The sequence below is a fragment of the Sceloporus undulatus genome, chromosome 2 (genome assembly GCF_019175285.1).
Source record: "Sceloporus undulatus isolate JIND9_A2432 ecotype Alabama chromosome 2, SceUnd_v1.1, whole genome shotgun sequence".
Taxonomy (NCBI): Eukaryota; Metazoa; Chordata; class Lepidosauria; order Squamata; family Phrynosomatidae; genus Sceloporus; species Sceloporus undulatus.
In genome coordinates, this window is record NC_056523.1 from 13,721,800 (window position 1) to 13,743,130 (window position 21,331).

Here is a 21,331-nt window from a genome sequence, read left to right on the forward strand (position 1 = left end):
TTCGATCTTCATCGTTCCCTGACTCTCCAGGGGGAAACCAATTAGATGGCAGCCTGACATTGACACTTGTCAGTTCCTGAATCTCCGGAGTCATACCAACTGGATGGCTGCCCAACTTCGATCTGTAGCAATCCCTGAATCTCCCGTGGCACACCGATTGGATGGCAGCCTGACATCGACCCTTGTCGGTCCCTGACTCTCCGGAGTCACACCAATTGGATGGCTACTCAACTTTCATCTTCATCGGTCCCTGAGTTGCCCAGGGCAAACCGACTGGATGGCAGCATGACATCCACCCTCATCGGTCCCTGACTCTCTGGAGTCATACCAATTGGATGGCTGCCCAGTTCAATCTTCATCGGTCCCTGACTTGCCAGGTCAAACCGATTGGATGGCAGGCTGACATCAATCGTCATCGGTCCTTGACCCTCCAGTGTCAATCCGATTGGATGGCAGGCCAACTTTGATCCTCGTTGATCCCTTACTCTCTGCAGTAAAGGTGATTGGATGGCTTCCCAACTTCAATCTTCACGGCCCTGACTTTCTGAAGTCATACCGATTAGCTTGCAGCCAAATGTTGACCCTCGTCGGTCCCTGACTTCCCAGAGTCATATCAATTGGATGGCTGCCCAACTTCGATCTTCATCCGTCCCTGACCTGCCTACAGCAAACCGATTGGCTGGCAACCTGACATCAATTCTCGTCTGTCCCTGACTCTCCGGAGTCATACCAATTGGATGGCTGCTCGACTTCAATCTTCATCAGTCCCTGTCTCTCTGGGGGAAAACCAGTGAGATGGCACCCTGACATTGACACTCTTCAGTTCCTGACTCTCTGAAGTCATACCAATTGGATGGTGGCTCAACTTCAATCTTCATTGGTTCCTGAGTCGCTGGGGTGTAACCTATTTGATGGCAACCCAACTTCAGTCATCATCAGTCCCTGACCCTCCACGGACCATCCAATTGGATGGCACCCAACTTCTATCCTCATCGATCCCTTTCTGGGATTAAACCATTTGGATGGCAATCTGACATCAACCCCCATTGGTCCCTGACTCTCCGGAGTCATACCAATTGGCTTGCAGCCTGACTTTGATCCTCGTCAGTCCTGTCCGACTTCACTCCTCGTCTGCCCCAGACTTCCCATGGTCAAACTGATTGACTTGCAGGTCGACATCAATCCTCATTGGTTCCTGACTCTATGGGATTAAACTGACTGGTTCATAGCCAAACTTTGATCGTCTTTGTTGCTCCAGGGTCAACCCGATTGGCTCACAGCGTACCTTTGCTGTTGTTAGTCCCAGACTCTCCAGGTTCAAACCTTTTGCCTCACATCCTTCCTTTGATCCTTCCTAGAGCCACTCTTTTTGCTGAAAAGAACCTTTTTCATGGCCACTCGCTAATGGCTAATGGCTATTGTACTTCTGAGAGGGAGTAATTATTGGCTGCTCCTGACTTCGGCCCTCTTTGCTCCTGGACTCTCTGGGGTCAAACCAAATGGATTGCGGCCTGACTTCGATCGTCATCGGACACTGACCCTCCAAGGTCATACTGATTGGATGGCAGCCCAACTCCAATTCTCATCAGTCCCTGATTCTCCGGAGTCATACCAATTGGATGGATGCTCAACTTCAAACTTCATCGGTTCCTGACTCTCCGGGGGAAAACCAATTAGATAGGAGCCTGATATTCATCATTCCCTGACATACCAGAATCATACTGACTCATTTGCAGCCTGACTTTGACCCTCATCGGTCCGTGACTCTCTGGGGTCAAACCGATTGAATGGCAGCCTAACATCAGCCCACATCGGTCCTTGACTCTCTGGAATCTTACCAATTGGCTTGCAGCCCAATTTTGATCCTCGTCAGTCCTATCCAACTTCAGTCCTTGTCAGTCCCAGACTCCACAAGGTCAAACTGATTGACTTGCAGCCTGACATCAATCTATGTCGATCCCTGACTCTTCATGGTTAAAGTGATTGGCTCATAGCCACACTTTGACCCTTCTCGATGCTCCAGGGTCAAACCGATTGGCTGACATCCTACCTCTGCCCTCGTCAGTCCCTGATTCTCTGGGGTGAAACCTATTGCCTCACATCACTCCTTCGATGTTTGTTGACCCCTGTCTCTCTAGGGTGTCCCTGATTGGCCTCCAGGCGATCTTACATGGCACCTTCCCCAGGTACTGGTGGTAGCCAAGTTGGCATCATGGTATGCCCACCTTCCATCCTGACACTCTTTTGGGAGAACAAGTATTAAGGCCTCAGTGTTGGTACCATGTTAAGCTACACAAGAGGATTCTAATGCAGTTTCTTTCAGTTTCTGAGAGCCATGATTTTCCCCTCTAGATGTCGAGGGGCACCGCTGGCTCATTCCTCCCTGATTCAGGACTATAGTGTGCCCTCGATACCAAGGGCCACTATCTGTGAGTGCTCTGCTTCCTTCTGGTTAACCATAGCACTGTTTTACCATAACCCATTACTCCTATCTTACCATATCAAAATATTACCACATTACTATATCAACATATTACTAAATCCCCTCATATGTTCCATCATGACAGATCCATATACTTCTGGATTCTGTCATTCCTCCACCTCAGAGCTAGAATACCCACTTTATTAATCCCTCCCTGGTTTATCTGGATAATGTTCATGAAACAAGCAAATTAAATCTGGAGCATTTACATGTCTGGCATACACCCATTCATTATAAAAGTCCAGAAAATATTTTCAATTGACTAAGTATTGCAACTTGCTCCAGTGTCACCTCATGTCCAAAATTTTGACCACTTCAAAGTACTGTTCCCCCTCCCCAGGATCTACCCTCCAGAGATCTGCAACTAACACTGGTTTCAGGAGGCTGAAATGTAACACTGGATGCAAATGCCTATAGGTTTTACGCAGGTCCATTTCAGCAGTCACTTTGTTGATCAGCCTTTTTACCGCAAAACGTCCTACAAATTTTGGTCCCAGTTTCTTGGAAGGCTGATGAGTCTTTAAATGTTTAGTGGACAGATAAACCTTGCTCCCTGGTCCAACCTCCCATTCTTTGCCCCTCTTGCGATCCACAAAACCTTTGTAGTCCTTCTTTGCAACTTTCAGCACTGTTACCCACACTTTGATACTCCTCAATGCTCCAGGGTCAAACCGATTCGCTCACAGGCAGCTTACCTCTGCCGTTGTCAGTCCCTGACTCTCCAGGATCAAAGCAATTGGCTCACATCCACACTTTGATCCTTCTCGATGCTCCAAGCTCAAACTGATTCGCTCACAGCCTACCTCTGCCCTTGTCAGTCCTTGACTCTCTGGGGTCAGACCTATTGCCACGCATCCCTCCTTTGATGCTCATCAACTCCTGTCTCTCTGAGGCATCCCTGATTGGCCTCCAGGTGATCCTACATGGCACCTTCCCCAAATATCGGGTGGTAGCCAAGTTCCCATCATGGTTTAGCCACTTTCTGTCCTGACAGTCTTTGGGAGAACAAATACTAAGGCCCCACCGTTGGTACCGTTTTAAGCTACATAAGTGGATTCTAATGCATCTGGCCTTTCAGTTTCTTAGGGCCGTTATTGGTGCCATTGCATGCTCCTTGTCACCACCTGGTTGATTTCGTGGTCTCGACTGACTGTCCACAGGAGCCAATATGGTTGATGCTGTTTTGAGTTTAAGGCCATAGTTGCTGCCTCTGTAGCAAGGTCAGCTACCAGTGGGCTCTCTGTTAAGTTGGAGCCATGATTTTCTCCTCTAGATATCGAGGTGCACCAGTGGCTCACGCCTACCTGATTTGGGGCCATAGTGTGGCCTTGGTACCGAGGGCCACTATCTGCTAGTGCTCTGCCAAATCTGGCACCATGCTTGTCCCCTCCCTTTCGAGGCATATTATGGTTCCTACAATTCGTCCCTTGAACCACTACCATTGATCATTTGTTTGCCTCCGAGCCATGATCACACTGGAACACGGTCATTCTGATTTGGGGATATGGTTATTGTCTCTTTGTATTAGTGTACCTTTGTATGGTTCATAACCGCCTCCTATTTCATTTGAATCTGAGATGTATCTCAGATTGCTCCCACGGTATCGAGAGAGGCCGTCATTGGTCAGGTATACAGTGTGCATATTCCTTCCTAACCGAGACTTGACATAATTACTATCCCTATATAGCTGAGTTGGGGGATGTGGTACTCCCTCCATACTGAGAGAGGACATCACCATTCTCATGTTACAATTTTATGAGGATGTCCTTCCCCTCAGACTGCATGTTATTATGTAAACATGCCCATGACAGTTTAAATTGTCCTCTGCAACCAGGGGCAGCTAATCATCAGTTAATGCAGACATTCAAGCCAAGTCGAACAATTTATGCCTATCCCAAGTCCAAATCCAAAAAGAGTGGTCAAATTTCGTAGCCAAATAGTCAATCCGATATAAAATTGGTTAGAAGAACAAGCGATTCTGAGCAAAGTTCCTTTGAAGTTGCTAATGCAGCAGAAAAGGGAACTGGGAAAAGGGCGGGAACACTAGGGACTTCATAAGGGTGGGAGAAGGTAAAGCCAAAAAAGTTGCAAACTAAGTTTTGCCCAGTGATTCAAGAAGTTTCTGAAGTTTACTGTGCAGGTACAGAATTACTCATTTGTGTGAAATCGCAGATAACCACCCAAAGAAATACCATTACAGGTAAGCAACCTGTCTTTATTGGTACTGCTCTTCAGGGGCTCTGCTCTGGGCACTAGTTTGATGGCGCAGTCTTTCTCCAGGTAGGGTGGAAGTTGATCACCCTCTTTTCCCTCTAAAACCTCCGCCAAGTCCCGATATACAGAGGGTAGCTTAGCTGATCCTCCCGAGTGGCGCTTTTGATCCACTCCTGCAGCGAGTAGGATTGGCTCAAAGCCGCCACTGTGCTCTCCCCTACATTCAGATTATTGTCACTGGTTTGGGTCCTGCATCCCAGATCATCAAAATCCAGTTCTCTTGACCCCCACCGGATCCTGGGATTGTGAAAGTGTAACCAGTCTATTCCCAGGATCACCTGGTAGTGCGAAGTGGGTCCAAACCTGATTTTTTCCCAGTGCTCCGCAACCCTAAGCCAAATTGTCTCCATTTTTTCACTGGCAGGTTTTCTTCCCATGGTAGAACTGTCCATCTATTCAAAAGTGATGGTGTGCCCCACCTTTTTGATGTCCAGCCCTATCTCTCACACTATTTTTGTGTTGATGAAGCACCGAGTGCACCACAAGTCTATAGCCACTATCAGGTTCATACTCCGGCCCCTTTTTCAGTCTTCCACCTTAACCTCGAGAGTGTATAAGGGGAGCCCTCCACTCATGCTTGAAGTACAGCACTGTGCAAATATGGCTGACCTCCACCACTGCCTAAGACCGGCCGTTGAAATTTTCAGCTGGCTCAGCATTGTCCTCCAACTCAGTCATGTCTGGAGTTTCCTCAGACTCCTCATCATCGTGGTTTGCCGTCTTGTGGGCCCGGCTGCCTGGTTCCTTGCTAGTGCACCACTAGTCTCCCACCAGAGAGGAGGGGATGCTCCGTTTGCTGAGGTGCCCTGCGAATGGTCCTTTCACTCAGGACAAGGCAGAGTCTGAGCCTTCTCTGCCTCTAGCGCTACGTTTTACGAACTTTGGTTCCCTGTTCCTTTCCCTGGGAGTGGCTTGGGTTTTAGTTGGCTCCCTTGCCCACTCCCAGTTTTCATTGCGATACTAAGCGGATCTCCTCCCTCGCAATTTCAGCTTCCCCTGCTGATTAGATCCACTCCCTCATGGTCTTTAAGCTGTCTGTCCTCTAAATCCACTTGAGCAGGTCCATGTGCAAGCCTGCTTTGAAATGTTGTACTTTGGTTGCCTCAGGCCAATCCGGGACTTGTGCAACCAACCCCTGGAACTCAGTAGCATATTCTGTCATGGAGCGGCCTCCCTATGTGAGCACCATCAACTTGGATTGAGCATTCTCTGCCCAGAAGGGGTCTCCGAATTGGGATTGTAGCTCGACCATGAATTTAGGCAAACACTGCAATTCTGCAGCTCCGGCATCAAAAAGTTGTATGAACCAGTCTGCCGCTTCACCTTTCAGGTGGGAAGTCACACGCCTCACTTTTGCAGCCTTGCTCAGAAATGTAAGACCCCACTTACACATGTGTGTCTCCACCTGTGCTGCACTCCCAATTGTCTGGTGATTGGGTTCTGGGTGTGACTGGCAGGGGCTCAGGCCGGCAGCTGGGGAGTCGTGCTCCACCAAAGACTAGCCTCCACCATGCGGGTCGATCTGATGTGGAGGGTGCTTCTTCTTCTGCTACAGTGCTCCTTCCGGGGACTGGCTGTCCACCTACAGCCTGCTCCGCTTCCGGGGCCAAAGCTCCCACCCTGGTTCTAGTGAGCTGGGCCACTCTTCGGCCACCATGTTCAGTAGCACTTGCTTGCCCTCTAGCAATCCCTGTGTTGCACTGGTCAATGACGTCTGAAACCACCTGTTTTCCTCCACTCCGCTTAGCAGGGCTTTTTCCCACAGTCTCTCCAACATTTTCTTGTTCCCTTCATAATCCATGAACCAGTCCTCCCTGTTCTTGTGGGACCGTTCTGCTCCATGCTGTCAACGGGGCTTCCATCCCAAACTGCCTGCTTCACCCTGCATCTCCCTTTGCATATCAAGGTCTCACTCCAGCTCCTGGGCCAAAGTTCTCCTGCCCTTCCCAGGCTGTGGCCACCCGGCCTCTGCTTGTTGGAGGGCTCCTCCAGGTCTGTTTTGCCTCTAGCCAAATGCGATTGCTTCTTAGGAGGTTTGGAGGGAGATTTGACACTTTGTCAGGACCAACAAACTAAGATTTGAAAAGTCAAGAAAACATTGCAGTGAAATTGACTGGCAGTAATTTCTCCAGTAATTGCCCATTTGTTCCCATTCTGCATTTCAATCGGATAGCAGTCCAGTTGAAGTATGACAGTAAGCAATTTACAAGAAATACATGGGGAAGAGTAAGACAGATCGGATCCAGCTTGTACATGCTGAAGGCAAGCTAACAAGGAATACACTCATCATATGTTTTTAAAAAGCAGCTGTTGTGATACCGGGGTGCAGTCACACTACAGAATTAAACTATCATTCCCTTTTGCCTGCCATGGTTCTGTCCTATTGAATCTTGAAATTTGGTGTTTAGAGAGAAGCATTTGAAATTCTCAACCAAAGCGCTGCAGTGCCTTACTGTTGCCATGGCAGGGAAAGTAGTATCATAGCATTATAACTGTACTATACGAATGGATCCCAGGAATACAGTGGGCCCTTGGTATCCTCTGGGGTTTGGTCCCAGGACTCCCATGAGTAACAAAATCTGTGGATGCTCGTCTCATTAAATGCAATGGCATTGTAAAATCGCGACTCTTATATAAAATGGCAAAATCAAGGTTTCCTGTTTGAAATTTATACATTTTAAAAATATTTTCAAACTGTGGATATTTAAATCCATGGATATGGAGGAGCAGCGACTGTACTTCTGTTCCCAGATTGTATATGAAATCTGCTCCGTATTGAAATCTGGAATAACAACTCTCTGCAAAATTCAGGTTGTGTAATATTTTTTATTGACTAACCCAAACATCACAAATGTTGCAAGCTTGGAGTTTTCAACAACCTGTTTTTAAAAACTATATTTGAAATTGTAGCTACAGACAGAACATAGGAAAACGGAGTTGAGCATATTAATTAAGGACAGTAACAATGCAACTCAATGTGGGAAAGATAACAACATGAACTAAAGAAAAATAGCTTGTAAATCAAGAGGACAGTCCAGTTGCTGGGAGATGGCTTTGTGAAGTCTTTCTAAGCAAATGAAGTAAAAGGCTACTAAATTGCCTCAAACTTATGTTTGTAAGCTTTTTTGAATGGGGAAGTCAGTTTTTCTAGCAGGGGCTTTCCAAAACTATTTTCTAGACTTAGATGGTGCAAAATCTGAAGGACGGGGGGAAGTCCAAAAATCTGGCTAGATGTAGCAGCCTTTGTCCCTGTAAACCGACAGGCTGGTGAGCTGATGGTTGCAGCTTCAGTGAAAAGTGTTAAGGTACTTGTTTATAGTTCCTCTTTTTCTGAAGACAAGGCCTGTTAAGGCAGACCTACTCCACTGCCTTAAGAAGACACCAATCAAAAATTTCAGGGAGACAAACGGTTCATCTTTTCCAAGCCACCACTGAAAAACTCTGCTCCCTTAAAAACCCAGCAATTTTTTTCTACCATAACCCCTGTTTCATATAAGACCATTTTTTATTAACAGCATTATGTAAAAGCTAAAATGCATCCCTCATACTTCTCTAAATAAGCCAAGAATTTACCAATCGTTAAATACAGTGAGAGAAATTATTTATAGTGGGAGACAATTAAAATGTCCTATGGTATTGAAATGTTTTTAAAGTACTGTATTTTTCTACTTTAAGAAAAGAGGTAAAATTAATTAAATGGAAGCAATTAAATTAGCTAATTAAAATAAGGAGTTGTTTAAAAAATTAAAAGGGCAAGCCCTCTAGTTCCCAAAACCCAAATGCAGCCGCCTGACTCTACTGCATTTGCCCATCCCTGGAGTACAAGAAAGATGGCTCTAGGAAGTGATGCCTGATCTGATTGACCAGGTAGCATGCCTGAAAGAAGCCAGGAAACCCAGCTGGGTCTCTTTTCATCCAGCCTTGTCTGCTAACCTTATGACTATCTCTTAACACAGCATCAGCTGCCAAGGTTGGAGTGAATCCTAGCTGGAGGCTCTGTTATTACAGGATAACAACATGGCAAGACACATCACAATTAACACAGGTATAGGGCAATTTTTGTACAAAAAGTCAAATATTGGGCATTCATATGTGGCACAGAAGGCACTGTAGAATGTAACTGTAACAGAATTAGTGTTCTCAACATAAACACATATAGTTTTCCTGGACTCAGAATTTGTATTCAGGACATGCAAACCTCATTCTCTTGCAAGTATGCCATCAAGCCCTGGCCCTGATGTTTGGAGTTATTGGTTCAAAGGAAAGAGATCTGGATGTTGGCTCTTTGTCCCCGCAGCCAAAAGAAAGGGAGAAGGGCCTCTCCTGAGAATGAGACCCCAGAGAATATGTGAAGAAGGACTCTCGTATCAGTATCATAAAAGGCCACCCTTCCCCCAGCGCAATTCAAAGAGACTGCAATCGTCTTGGGCTCCCTCCTCAGGGACAGAACAGACTGAGCATGTGAGTCAGGGACCCTGTAGGCACCATCCCACTTCCCCACAGCCCAGATCCCTTCTTCTGGGCTTATGCTGACACAGCCCTTTCTTCTTACAGACTTCCTAGCCACCCCCACAGCCCATTCTTCCTCTGTTTCCACAAAGACTTCCCAGAAGTGCCGACCAGCTGTGAATCCCTCACAACCCAGCACATAAGCGCACTTGTCAAATCTCTCAGGAAAATCAGGCAGGTCTCGAGGTTTGTCACCACATGTCACACTCTTGCAATCCTCAGAAACAACGAGCTGTGGGAAAGCTGTGTCTGGATCCAGAGTTATGTTTGCTGTTGGCGGAGGAGGAAGAGGAGGAGGCAGAAGGAAAGGAACAGCATCAGTTGGCAGATACCCACCAGAGAAATGACAGGCCCCACTTCTACTTCCAGATTTCCCACAATAAAAAAATCACTGTTGTGAACTTTGATCCAGGTTTTGATTATTTATCTATGGAAAAAAATTACTATCTATAAGCCTTATTGCATGAAAAAGAAAATGGAGTAGGAGAATAGCAGCCTTTTCCATTCCTCTCCATGTGCCATCATAGCACTCATGACTGTCTCCCTCAGGAAGAGAATGGAAGTGCTACAACAGCATGCGGAGAGGCATGGAGAAAGCCACTAGTCTCCCACTCCATTTTGGCCTTCTCTTCTCATGTGATAAGGCTCTAAGTCTTTTATAAAATCAACAAAAACAGAAAGAAAGAGTTGCTCTGTTTCAGAAGTATAGAAAAAGTAAAATCCACCATTAAGAAAAAGTTGTTTGGATTACAAATTCCAGAATCCCCAACCAGTATGCCCACTGGGTAGCCCAATAGTACAACTAGCTGTGTGGCAATGGAGGCTGGGAGATCTGGGGAATTATAGCCCCACAAAATATTTTTTTTTTCCGAAATCTGAATGAAACACTCATTTTCCTGATGAGGGAAGAGAGAATTCACATTCCATTACTACATATGAAATGGAAGATGCAGGTGGCCAGAGGAAGGAATGAGGAGACCTCAGCTCAACAGAGCAAACAGGAGCTACTATGTTAAGTCTCCCCATACAGCATCAATTGGGAATAATATCAAGAGAGAGCCACAACCCATTTCTACAGCAGGTAAAGAGATCACCTTGGGAACACGATATTTCCATGCCCTGCAAGGACCAACCAAATTTCTGATCAACCCCCATCCCTCATTAGAAAGTAGCCCTGTTCTGGAAAGTTACCTTTCTGCAAGGGAGGTCTGGAGAAAAAAGTATCTGCAAAACAAAAAAATACGACATTTATTTCATTTCATTTTTATGCCGCCTTTCTCCCAGATAGGGACCTAAGGCGGCTCACAAAATAAAAGCTCTTTAAAGACTTTACTACAAAAATGTAAAAATATTTAAAATAATCCAGTTAGAAGAGTATTAAAATTAACATAAAAAACATACAAAAGTTAAAATGCCAGTTCATAATGAAGAATTTATTTCCTACTTATTTCATGAGAAAGATTCATAGAATCTAAATGAATCTGGATAAGGGTCTCAGGGGTCAAAATAGCAAAGAGATGCCCTCCTCTTATGATGATTGGCATTTGCCTTTGAACAAATCCTGGAAATTATTTAGTTTGGATCTTGGATATAATTACAGCGCTATAGAAATAAAGTTTAATAATAAAACAATAAGTTTTATAATAATAATAATAATAATTCTCAAGAACCTAGGTTTGTACACAATGGCAGCTAGCACCTTCCATGTCAGTGGTGAATCTGCTCTAGAGTTTAGTCCTAACTTAAAGTAGCTGTCCAAGGTGCTTGAAATGTTTTTTTAAATAAAATAAGAAAGTACATTTAAATACTAAGCTAAATAACAATTTAACCACAGATGACATAACTTTAAAGTGATTAATGAAGACAGTGAAACAATTATTTTCTATACCTTTATTCAATCATTAACCAAAATGGAGATTGGAGTCAAGAAATCAGAAGAAGACTAGGACTTAGAAGGGCAGCTATGAAAAAACTGGATAAGATCATAAAGTGAAAAAATATTGTTGACTACCAAAGTCAGGATCATCCATACTATATTATTTCCACTTTCTATGTGTGGGTAAAGGAAGCTGGACAATGAATCATAGAATCATAGAGTTGGAATAGACCACAAGGGCCATCCAGTCCAATCCCCTGCAATATAGGAATTCTCAGTCAAAGCATCCTTGACAGATGGCCATCCAGCCTCTGTTTAAAGACCTCCAAGGAGAGAGACTCCTAGGAGGGAGTGTGTTCTGCTGTCAAACAGCCCTTATTGTCAGGAGGTTCTTTCTAATGTTGAGGTGAAATCTCTTTTCCTGCAGTTTGCATCCATCCTAGTCTCTGGAGCAGAAGAAAACAAGCTTGCTCCCTCCTCAATATGAATTCCCTTCAAGTATTTAGACAGGGCTATCATATCACCTCTTAACCTGCTCTTCTCCAGGATAAACATCCCCAGCTCCCTAAGGCGTTCCTCATAGGGCACGGTTTCCAGACCCTTCACCATTTTAGTCGCCCTCCTTTGGACACACTCCAGTTTCTCGATGTCCTTTTTGAATTGCGGTGCCCAGAACTGGACACAGTATTCTAGTATTCCATAAAGAAAGCTGACAGGAAGGAAGTCTACTCATTTAAAATGTGATATTTGAGAAGTTCTGCTGTGAACTGCCAAAAAGACAGATGAATGGGTCCTAGAGCAAATCAGGCCAGAACTCTCACTAAAAGCCAAGATAACGAAACTGGGGCTTCAAAGATGTAGCCGTATTAGTCTGTAGAATTAGTATGTAGAGGTAATTATGCATCTGAGGAAGTAGACTTTAGTTTACAAAAGCTCATGCTGCCAAATTCTTTCTTTCAGTTAGTCTCAAAGGTGCTACAACTCTATGATTCTATAATTCTAAGATCGATCTATAAACTGGGGCTGTCATCCTTTAACATACGAGACAATGTATCCCCTTAGAAAAGACAATACAGTACTGCTCAATAAAGTGGAAGGCAGTAGGAAAATGGGAAGGCCACACTACAGGTAGATTGATTCAATTAGCAGCCGTGCATTTGCAAGACCTGAGGAGGGCAGCTGATGATTATGGATCTTGGAGGTCCCTCATTCATGGGATTGCCATAAACCAAAGTCAACTTGATGGGATATAACAACAACAATCTGTTTTAAAATAGGCCAGGCAGCTTGTGCAACTCCTTAACATTGAGAATGAATGTTGGAGCAAATTCATTGCTGCTCTGACCTGGAAGCTACAACAGGCCTTGGGTTGTACACAAGTAGGAACACAGAGGATTATTAAAACTTTCACACACACCAAACAAATGAAAACATGCAAATACAGAGTCCTAATTGGCATTTCATCAAAGCACTTTCCAAGGCCCAGACAGAAGGAAAAAGATGGAGATCATTACATGTGTGTCTTCCTGATTTGATAATTCAATATCATAAATCAAGTCTCCATTGCCTCCTAGCAATATTTTCACAATGGAATCTTCCATGGTCATCTCGTTAGATGATGAACATGACAGTACAAATGGAGGAGAGGGATGTTAGTGCTCCTATGTGGTTTTCCCCTCCCTAGATCTCTCAGGTTGAAACCATCAGCTATGATTAATTTCTGACCTCTTTCTCCATAATAGAGTTCAACGGCATAGATTTACAGTGGTTCATGTCCTTATTGGAAAGATGGGTCCAAGAGGGTGGTCTGATTTTAAAGAGATTGAAAGTCAGGATGTGAAGGTTTTATTCATCAAATTAGCACAACACATTTCATCTATATGGCCTCCTTGAGGGGAGATTAAAAGAGAAGGCCCCTCAAGAAGGCCATACAAATATTTCTTAGGTGAAATGTGTTGGACTAATTTGAAGAACAAAAACTTTCTTTTATATATATCCTGAGACTCAAAATCTCTTTTACATCAGATTTGTTAAATGTTTCCAGTACTTTCTGCTTCTTCCATTTTTCCTCAGAGAATTGTACCTGAGAAACCTCTACTCATATATTTATGCCTTGTCTTTTTTCTCCTTGGACAAATTACATGGCAACAATTTTGATACAATGGGAGATTCTGCAGAGATTGTGGGAATAAGGAAGAAAAATAAAACAGCTAATTTCATTGTTACCTTCTATTCTAGATGTATGTCCACAACTGGAGTGCTTTGTACACTTCTGGTAACACTACCGCAAAACGTTTTAAAGAATATACTAAACAACAGCTTTATAACCAGGATAAATGTCTTGTTCCTACTCTTCCTTACCTTTGAGTTGCTTCAAGACAATCTCTAAGAAGGGACTTATATCAAAGATGTCTGAAATCATCCATGTCAGCCAAGGAGGAAAAGCCACAGTTTTTTCCAGGTTCTCTCTTTTCTCAGTACTGGGGATAGAAACAATTTTCACTCACTAGCTGTCTCATCCAGAATCGGTACTTATAACTTGCTTTTCTCCCCAAATCTGAATTATAGGCAGCTTGGAGCAGGATTTTCTTTTAAAATATATAAATAAGTAAATGGAAGAGATAGAAAAAAATACAGAAGCAGGTACTGAGTGACAAAGAATATTCCTTTTCACAATGGCATCTAGGACCCAAAGGCAAAACATCTGTTCCCCAAAGAACCAGTGTCCTTGTATCATTCATGTCTTTCCAAAGAGGATTTCTTAGAGGACATGACCATGCTCACTGTTTCCCTGACCACAACTGGATGCCACTTGCAAGGGGCTGGGAAAGTGATATATTCCACTCTTTTTAAAACATCTATCAGTTGCCTGTTATTTTAATGCATTTTAAATGTGTTTTATTTTTGATGCAACACTGCTTCAGTGATCACTTGCCACAAAGCCTGTGGCTGGTTTACAGACTTCCACTCTGGCTTGTTCTAAATGGAAAACTATTGATTTTGGTTTTTAAAAAACAAGAAGGTGGAGGCAGAGAAGTGGAAGTGGAAGAAAAACACCCTGCTGCTCCCACCATGACTGATAGGACTGCTCTGAAAATGAGTTTGAAATTAAATGGCAAAATAATGTACAGCCAAAAGAGAAAAGCAAAGCCAAGAAGGGAACAGAGATATGTAATGTGGAGGAATGTGGATGGAAACAACTTGGGAGTTAGCACAATGGAAAAGTCCCATCATTTCAGCGTAATGGGTGCACAGTGGTGGCACAGGGAAGAACAGAACAGAAACAGAACGGAAAGTGCCTAGCATCACCAGAAAAAGCTGCTCTGCTGCCTTTCAAACATCTCAGGAATGGGTAGGGCAACTGTCATAGTAGCCTAGAGTTAGAAGAGACCCCAGGGACCATCCAGTCCAACCTCATTCTGCCATGCAGGAATACACAATCAAAGCACCCCTGATAGATGTCCATCCAGCCTGTTTAAAAATCTCCAAAGAAAGAGACTCCACCCCTCTCTGAGGGAGTGTCTTTCACTGTCAAACAGCTCTTACTGTTAGGAAGTTCTTCCTAATGTTTAGGTGGAATCTCTTTTCCTGTAGTTTGAATCCACTGCTCTGTATTCTAGGTATCTGGGGTAGCAGAAAACAAGCTTGCTCCATCCTTAACATCCCTTCAAATATTTAAACATGACTTTTCTGTCACCTCTTAACCAAGGAAGCCACAGTTTTGAGTCTGCAAGACCAGAACAAGACTGCTGATGACTGGGTTTTATGGAGATCTCTCACTCAGAGGTTCACCATAAACTGAAGCTGATTTGATGGCAAATAATGACAACATTGTGCCACCACCTAAACCATGACTGGCCTCAGTGTAGTTGCATTTACTGACAGAATTGCAGCCTAAGACTACAATGCTAAGTGCCATTATTTGTGTGGATGCAGTCTGACTTAACTGCTGAGTATCGGCATATAAGAAATGCACAAGTTCGAACATGTGCCCTGATTTTAATCTGTGAAGTCTTGGGATCTAAGGAATCCTGTAATCCCTTCCACGGGAACTTGAGTGTCAGCACAAAGAAGGGAAATGAGGGGGAAATCTTCTTACCTCATCAAAATTCTTCTCACATCCTAGAAGGAAAAAAGTAAAAGTAAAGGGAGTTCAGTGCAAATGTACCAAAGGACTCTTTCACAAACACAAGCACAACCAAAGGATTCTTCAGAAACTTCTGGTGAAAGTGTCCAGTTGACAGCAGGGAAAGGGAATTCCCACCATCTTCAACCACTGGTTAAAAGTAACAAGAGGAGTTCCAGAGTGTGTGGACAGGGATCATTGCTATTATGTAAGATGAAAGGAATTAAATGAAAGCAAAGCTTACAGAGGCAAGAAGGACTTGGACTTCCCAGCAGAGCCGTGCTGTTCTGAAACTCAGCATCCAAAAGACTGGTGCAGCCTAATGTTTATAGTGTCTGTTTCAGAGCTGTCCTTCAAGTAATCATTGAAATGCTACACCTCACATGCCACTCTGTTAGTGATGATGGTGAGGCCTGGTGGATATTGCAGACATGAACTGACAAGACAATCCATTAACACCAAAGTCTACACTAAGGAAAATGGACTCTCCTGTTTGACTTGGGTTCCATTGTATGCAACAGTGGATGAACTGAGTCCTTTTCCTCCTTTTGGAAAAAGCACTCAAAGAATTTGAAATCTGGGTTTGAATTTGGAGGCTCGAGATTGGCCTGTTTCCACTAGACTTACCTGAAGGAGTTTACTTGCTGGCTGCTGATGCTTCTCCTCCATCTCCTGAATGAGACTTTCAAGAGAGGAGAGTTCCTGAGAGAGGCTGGCCAAGTTCTTTTCTCTTATCTGGATTATCACCTTCTCCAGTTCTTCCATCTGGGCAAGCCGAAGTGTCTCCTGTTCATCCAAAAACTGGCGTAATTTTCTGAGCTCTACTGTAGTCTTTTGCCTCTCTGCTTCTATCTGCTTCTGCGATTCAAGATGGAAATAGAAGAAATCAGATGCCCGAGGTTAGGTTATGAACCTAGTTACTCTCTACAGCACATGAGGTTAGTGAGTGAGAATTCTCCAAGAAGGACACTTACAACTCTGGAAAGAGATCCCACGAAAGAAAGAAGCTTCTTATAAACTAATAAGGCCTTCAGATAACATTTCAAGAACCTTCTGTGTGAAAAATCAGGTTTCAAAATAGGAGCACAGTGATTTTTGCTAACATCTACATTTTATATTCAGTTGTTCCTGAGTCCCCTTTTCAGATACAGTAATTTTTCAGTTCCTAGTAACAGTGAATCACTTACAAGCAAGTCTTGGCTTTCCTTTTCTGAAGCTGCTTTGGAGGCCTGAATGTCTTCTCTCTCCTTCTTCAGACTCTCCAGGCAGTTACAGATTTGGTCCTGAAGAGCAAACAAAAGTTCAAATATGAATAAAAGAGAAGGTGAACAATATTTGGTAACTGGAATAGTGGAAGTCAAAGGATCATAAAATCAGAAGGGATCACAAAGACCATCTACAACCTACCAACTGAAGCACTCCGGAGAGATGCCAATCAAGAGTCTGTTTTAAGATTCATGTTCTAGTTTCTGGAGCAGCAGAAAGCAAGCTTGCTCAATTTTCATCGTATATTTATGAATTTCATTTTTTTTTCCTGCCTAAGTGTAGTGTCTTACATTTCTCCCTGTTGAAATTCACTGTGTTAGTTTTGGCCCAGCTTTCTAATCTATTAAGGTCATTCTGAATTCTGATCCTGTCCTCTAGACATCCAGTGTGGATTGCACATGGGCAAAGTTCGGACTTTTTATATAGCAATTACTTTAATTTCTGTTGTTCTGGTGATTTCAAATTCATGACTAATGCTTAATCTTGAGTAGATTCTTACACTTAATTTTGTAAAGAAAGTGGTCAGTCTAAACACTTGGTTCACATCTCTTTAGAAGCGTACTCTTTTTTCTCTCGTCTCATTTAGAAGGCAAATGGTGTGTTTTTTTAAAGCTTACAACAATGCCTTACCTTGTACTCTTGGGAAGCCTCTTCCACAGGAACTACTTCATGGTTTTTGTGCTCCTTGGATCTGTCACACACCACACAGATCGGGGTTTCATCGTCCTTACAGAAGAGCTTGAGGGGCTCCTGGTGTTTCTCGCAGTTACAGAGAACGCAGTTGCCTTCATCTCCCTTGGCTCCCTGACCTTTGAGTTTCTTGGTGATTTCTACAAAGTTTGACAGCTGCTGATTTGGCCGGAGATGCCGTTGCTGAATTTTTTCTCTACACTGAGGGCAGGAGGCCTCTGCCTCTGTCTCCTCCCAACACCGCCTCAGGCAGCCTTGGCAGAAATTGTGCCCGCATTCCAAAGTCACTGGATCCTTGAAATAGTCCAGGCAGATGGGACAAGTGGCTTCCTCACAGAGATCCTGGATAGGGATCCCACTACCACCATCCATCATGACTGTCTCACTTGGAAAACAAGAGAGCAACAGCATTAGCTTTGATTTTGGAACTCCCAGAAACTGAGAATTCCTTTTCTTGCAACTGACCTGTGATTCCTACTGATACAGAACTATCAGCATTTGAAAAAGCTGGAATCTTCCTGATTCCCAATTCAAATCACTCAATTTCAAATGGGACAAAGTTCTCCTAGGCTGGTGTTCCAGAGGCAATTACCAGTGGTCTATTAGTATCTGATCTTTCTACCAATATGGGACTCAAGGCAGCTCACAAGAGAGATTACAGGTACATCTGCACTGCAGAAATAATGTAGTTTGGCACCACTTTAGCTGCCATGGCTCCATCCTACAGAATCCTGGGATTTGTAGTTTTGTGAGGCATCAGCACTTTTTAGTAGAGAAGTGTAGAGGCCTTGTAAAGCTACAGATCCCGGGTTTCATAGGATGGAGATGCCGCACTAATGCCAAACTGCATTAATTCTACACTGTAGATGCACCCTAAAAGAAAATTCAGCTAAAAATTTGAAAAACTGCACTACGCTGCACAAAATACACTAGGCTGACAGAAACAGCATTAATTTTAAACAGTTTAAAGGCATAACAATTGTTATGGTCTGGATGCTAAATTTTGTATGTACAGGGTGATTCAAAAAGAATGGTGCAAATCCAAATAAGAACAGCTTTAATTTTTGCACTGTTCTTTTGCAGTCACCCTGTATATTTTAATCAGATAGTGCTAGTGTTGCACTAGCACTATCTTATTAAAAGTCAAAAAGTAAGGGGTTTAAATCTGATAAAGTAAACGACAGAGTGAAGGAAGAACGCATGGACTGAAGCACTGCTAGCCGGTGGAAGGGTGAACAAAAAGATATCAAGAAATGTGAAACAGACTCATCAGAGTTGGAAATGTACATTGGAGAAATACAATGAAAATTTCTACCAAATAAGGAAGCCTAGGCAAAGTGACAGGATTCCTAAGTTACCGTAGTAGTCACTGGTTCTCAACCGAAACAAGGCGCACTACAGTAACTGACCCATAGATAAATAATGAAATAAATTAAATAAAACTAGTGAAGAGCATAAAAGTAGGTCTCTGAAAGACAGAAGCAATCAGTTAGCAACTGTTTCCACCAGTTGCTCATATGGTTGTTCCTCAGGGGTGCTCTACAAATGCCATTCCTCAGCTGAATACCTGTTGGGCCCAGAGCTTTTGGCTTTAGTAAAAGTATGGTTCAGGCTGCATTTTGTATGATAGGTCTTGTTTACCTAGTTAGAGAATGGCTTAAGGATAAGATATTCCATCACCTTTCAGCACCTGATAAACAATTTGGTAATTGGCACGGGAACGTTTTCCCTTCGCTTAGCCCAAATCCTTTAGGTGGGATGATGTGATGTTTTCCCAGAAGCTTCTGTAGAAGAAAAAAGATATATTAAGATAATGTCAAACAATGGCTTTTATTTCTCAGCCACTTGCAGATCTGCATAGTCAGTGTGTATGTATGCTTAGTTTCTTTGCTTCTTACATGCCTATTTGTTTGAAGCTAGAGTGTGTATGCCTGCCTTGCCTTTCTTTCATTTTACTTGTTTAAATGAAACAGCCTTTCTCAAGAATTTTGTCTGTCTCATACTCCAAATTAGCACTGTATGTATAGGGCTGCCATAAGGCAGGACCTCCAAACCGGGACAAATGTAGGACATTTTCAAATGTAGGACACTTTTTTTAATGGAAGACACGCAAAATTTTTTGATGGTTTTTAAAAAATGTTAATATAAATGCATGTTTCTTAGGCATGATCAAAATGGAGGACATTTTGGCATTATTCCTAGACAGATGGCAGAAATGGACTTCCCTTTCTGGCCAAACCACCCTCCTCCATTCCAAAACACTCACAACAGCATTTGGGCATTTCACATGGCTTTATTTAACATGGCCTCTTGCATATTTCAGAGGCTTATTCCATGACCAAACTCTTTGGGTTTCACACTGAACATGGGTTCACATGGCTATGCATATTGAATATTTGACATGGTTTAAAGGTGGTTTAACAAGAAGTGGATTTGCCCTCGGTTTCAGGTGTCTTGCACAAACTATACTTCTCAGAAGTGTGTACTTGGTCAAGGGAGTTTGGTTTTTCTTTACTGCGCATGAGTTTGTAAAAATCAAAGCAACTTACATTGGCCATGTCTCAGAAGCTGGCTGATATCAATATCACCATCACCATCATCATCAAAGCAGACCTTTTAGCATTAAAAGCACCAAAAACACAAAGAAATGCACTTTGGAAAGTCACACTGTCTCACCTTCAGAAAGAGTGCATGCCTCAGAAACTGACTGATATGATCATCATCATCATCACCACCACCACTATCATTGTTAAAACAAAGCAGACCTGTACAAATGGAATGAATATCCTCCTCCTCCTCCTACTACTACTACTCTTCTTCTTCCCCCTCTTCTTCCTCCTCCTCCTGCTACTCTTCTTCTTCTTCTTCCTCCTCCTCTTCCTCCTCCTGCTACTCTTCCTCCCTCTTCCTCTTCCTGCTACTCTTCCTCCCTCTTCCTCCTCCTGTGACTCTTCTTCTTCCTCCTTCCACCTTTTGCTATCTCCTCCTCCTTCCTCCTCCTCCCTCCTCCTGCTACTCTTCTTCTTCCTCCTTCCTCCTCCTCCTCCCTCCTCCTCCTCCTCCTCGGGCCTGGGCCGGCCCACGTGGGGACCAGAGGAGGAGCTCCTCCTCTTGAGGCTGGCTGGCCAATGGGGGCAGACTGGAGCTCCAACAGCCCGCCCCCTGCCAGCAGCCATTTGTCCAGCCAGCCCCAGGAGGAGAAACTCCTCTTATTTAGCCCTGTGTGCAGCCCTGCAAGCGTGTGCAGGGCTACAGGAGGTTGCCGGCAGGCAGCAAAGGCGGCGGCGACGGCCTCAGCAGCAGTGGCGCACTGTGCACACTGCGCATGCTGCATACAGCACAGCACAGCGGCTGCAGGAGCGGCCACGTGCAACAGCCAGCGCAGTCGCCGCCGCCAGTGGCGGCAACAGTGGACCCGGGGAATCCCGGGTCCAGGAAGAGACTGGGACGGGGCGCCCCCACCTGGTAGAAAAGCGGGATTGTCCCGCTGGGGGGGCGGGACATGGCAACCCTATGTACGTACTCAAACCAGGGGCTTGGGCTGCAAATGCTACCATACAATATTCTTAATATGCTGTTAACAGAGCGGGCAAGGAGAAAGAAGGGATCCTCTTCTTTGGGTAGTATTCTCTGTGTAGACTTCTGATGATCCTATGAATTTCATAGGGTTTCCTTAAGCAATACTCAGGGGTTGTTTTGCCAGTTCCTTCCTCTGAAATATAACCTACAGCATCTGGTATTTGTTACCGGTCTAATATCCGTGTACTAACCAGGACTGACCCTGCTTAACTTCCAAGATCAGATAGGATTTGGTGCCTTTAGGGTGTTTAGATAGTATTCTAGGTAGGCTTGCCATTTCACGCTGGTGGGCGGGACTTTCCCGCCTCCTGGGGGGCGTGCCCGGTCCCGACCCCGCCCCCGCCCCGGGTGGCTGCCCAACTCTGAGCTCCCAGGGCTGCTGCCTGCCTTCTATAGAGTGCTGCCTGTGAAGCATGCCTGGAGCAACAGCAACAGGACGACTGAACCCAGCAGGGGCGGGGTCTGCTGCACTGCCCTGCCTCTATTGGCCAGCCCTCTGCTTCCTTATTTGGGCAACATCCGAGCAGGG

General features: G+C 44.1%; 1 protein-coding gene across 5 annotated transcripts in view; it reads right to left on the minus strand.

Annotated features, from left to right (window-relative positions):
- Nucleotides 1–7,583: 7,583 nt before the first annotated feature.
- The window catches only part of LOC121921934 (zinc finger protein RFP-like), an 86,839-nt gene continuing 73,091 nt past the window's right edge, over nucleotides 7,584–21,331 (minus strand). The window contains exons 1-9 of one of the 5 annotated variants that reach the window (XM_042450689.1): nucleotides 21,004–21,030; nucleotides 18,904–19,007; nucleotides 17,164–17,608; nucleotides 16,455–16,550; nucleotides 15,895–16,125; nucleotides 15,241–15,263; nucleotides 13,503–13,621; nucleotides 10,457–10,489; nucleotides 7,584–9,535 (exon numbers count right to left, since the gene is read on the minus strand). In XM_042450689.1, coding sequence (XP_042306623.1) covers nucleotides 9,012–9,535; nucleotides 10,457–10,489; nucleotides 13,503–13,621; nucleotides 15,241–15,263; nucleotides 15,895–16,125; nucleotides 16,455–16,550; nucleotides 17,164–17,598 — 1,461 coding nt within the window. In that variant the 5' untranslated portion in view covers nucleotides 17,599–17,608; nucleotides 18,904–19,007; nucleotides 21,004–21,030 and the 3' untranslated portion in view covers nucleotides 7,584–9,011. Of the gene's footprint in view, nucleotides 9,536–10,456; nucleotides 10,490–13,502; nucleotides 13,622–15,240; nucleotides 15,264–15,894; nucleotides 16,126–16,454; nucleotides 16,551–17,163; nucleotides 17,609–18,864; nucleotides 19,011–19,899; nucleotides 19,962–21,003; nucleotides 21,031–21,331 lie in introns of those variants that run through there. The other 4 variants (XM_042450690.1, XM_042450686.1, XM_042450688.1 and 1 more) reach the window with 4 other exon arrangements.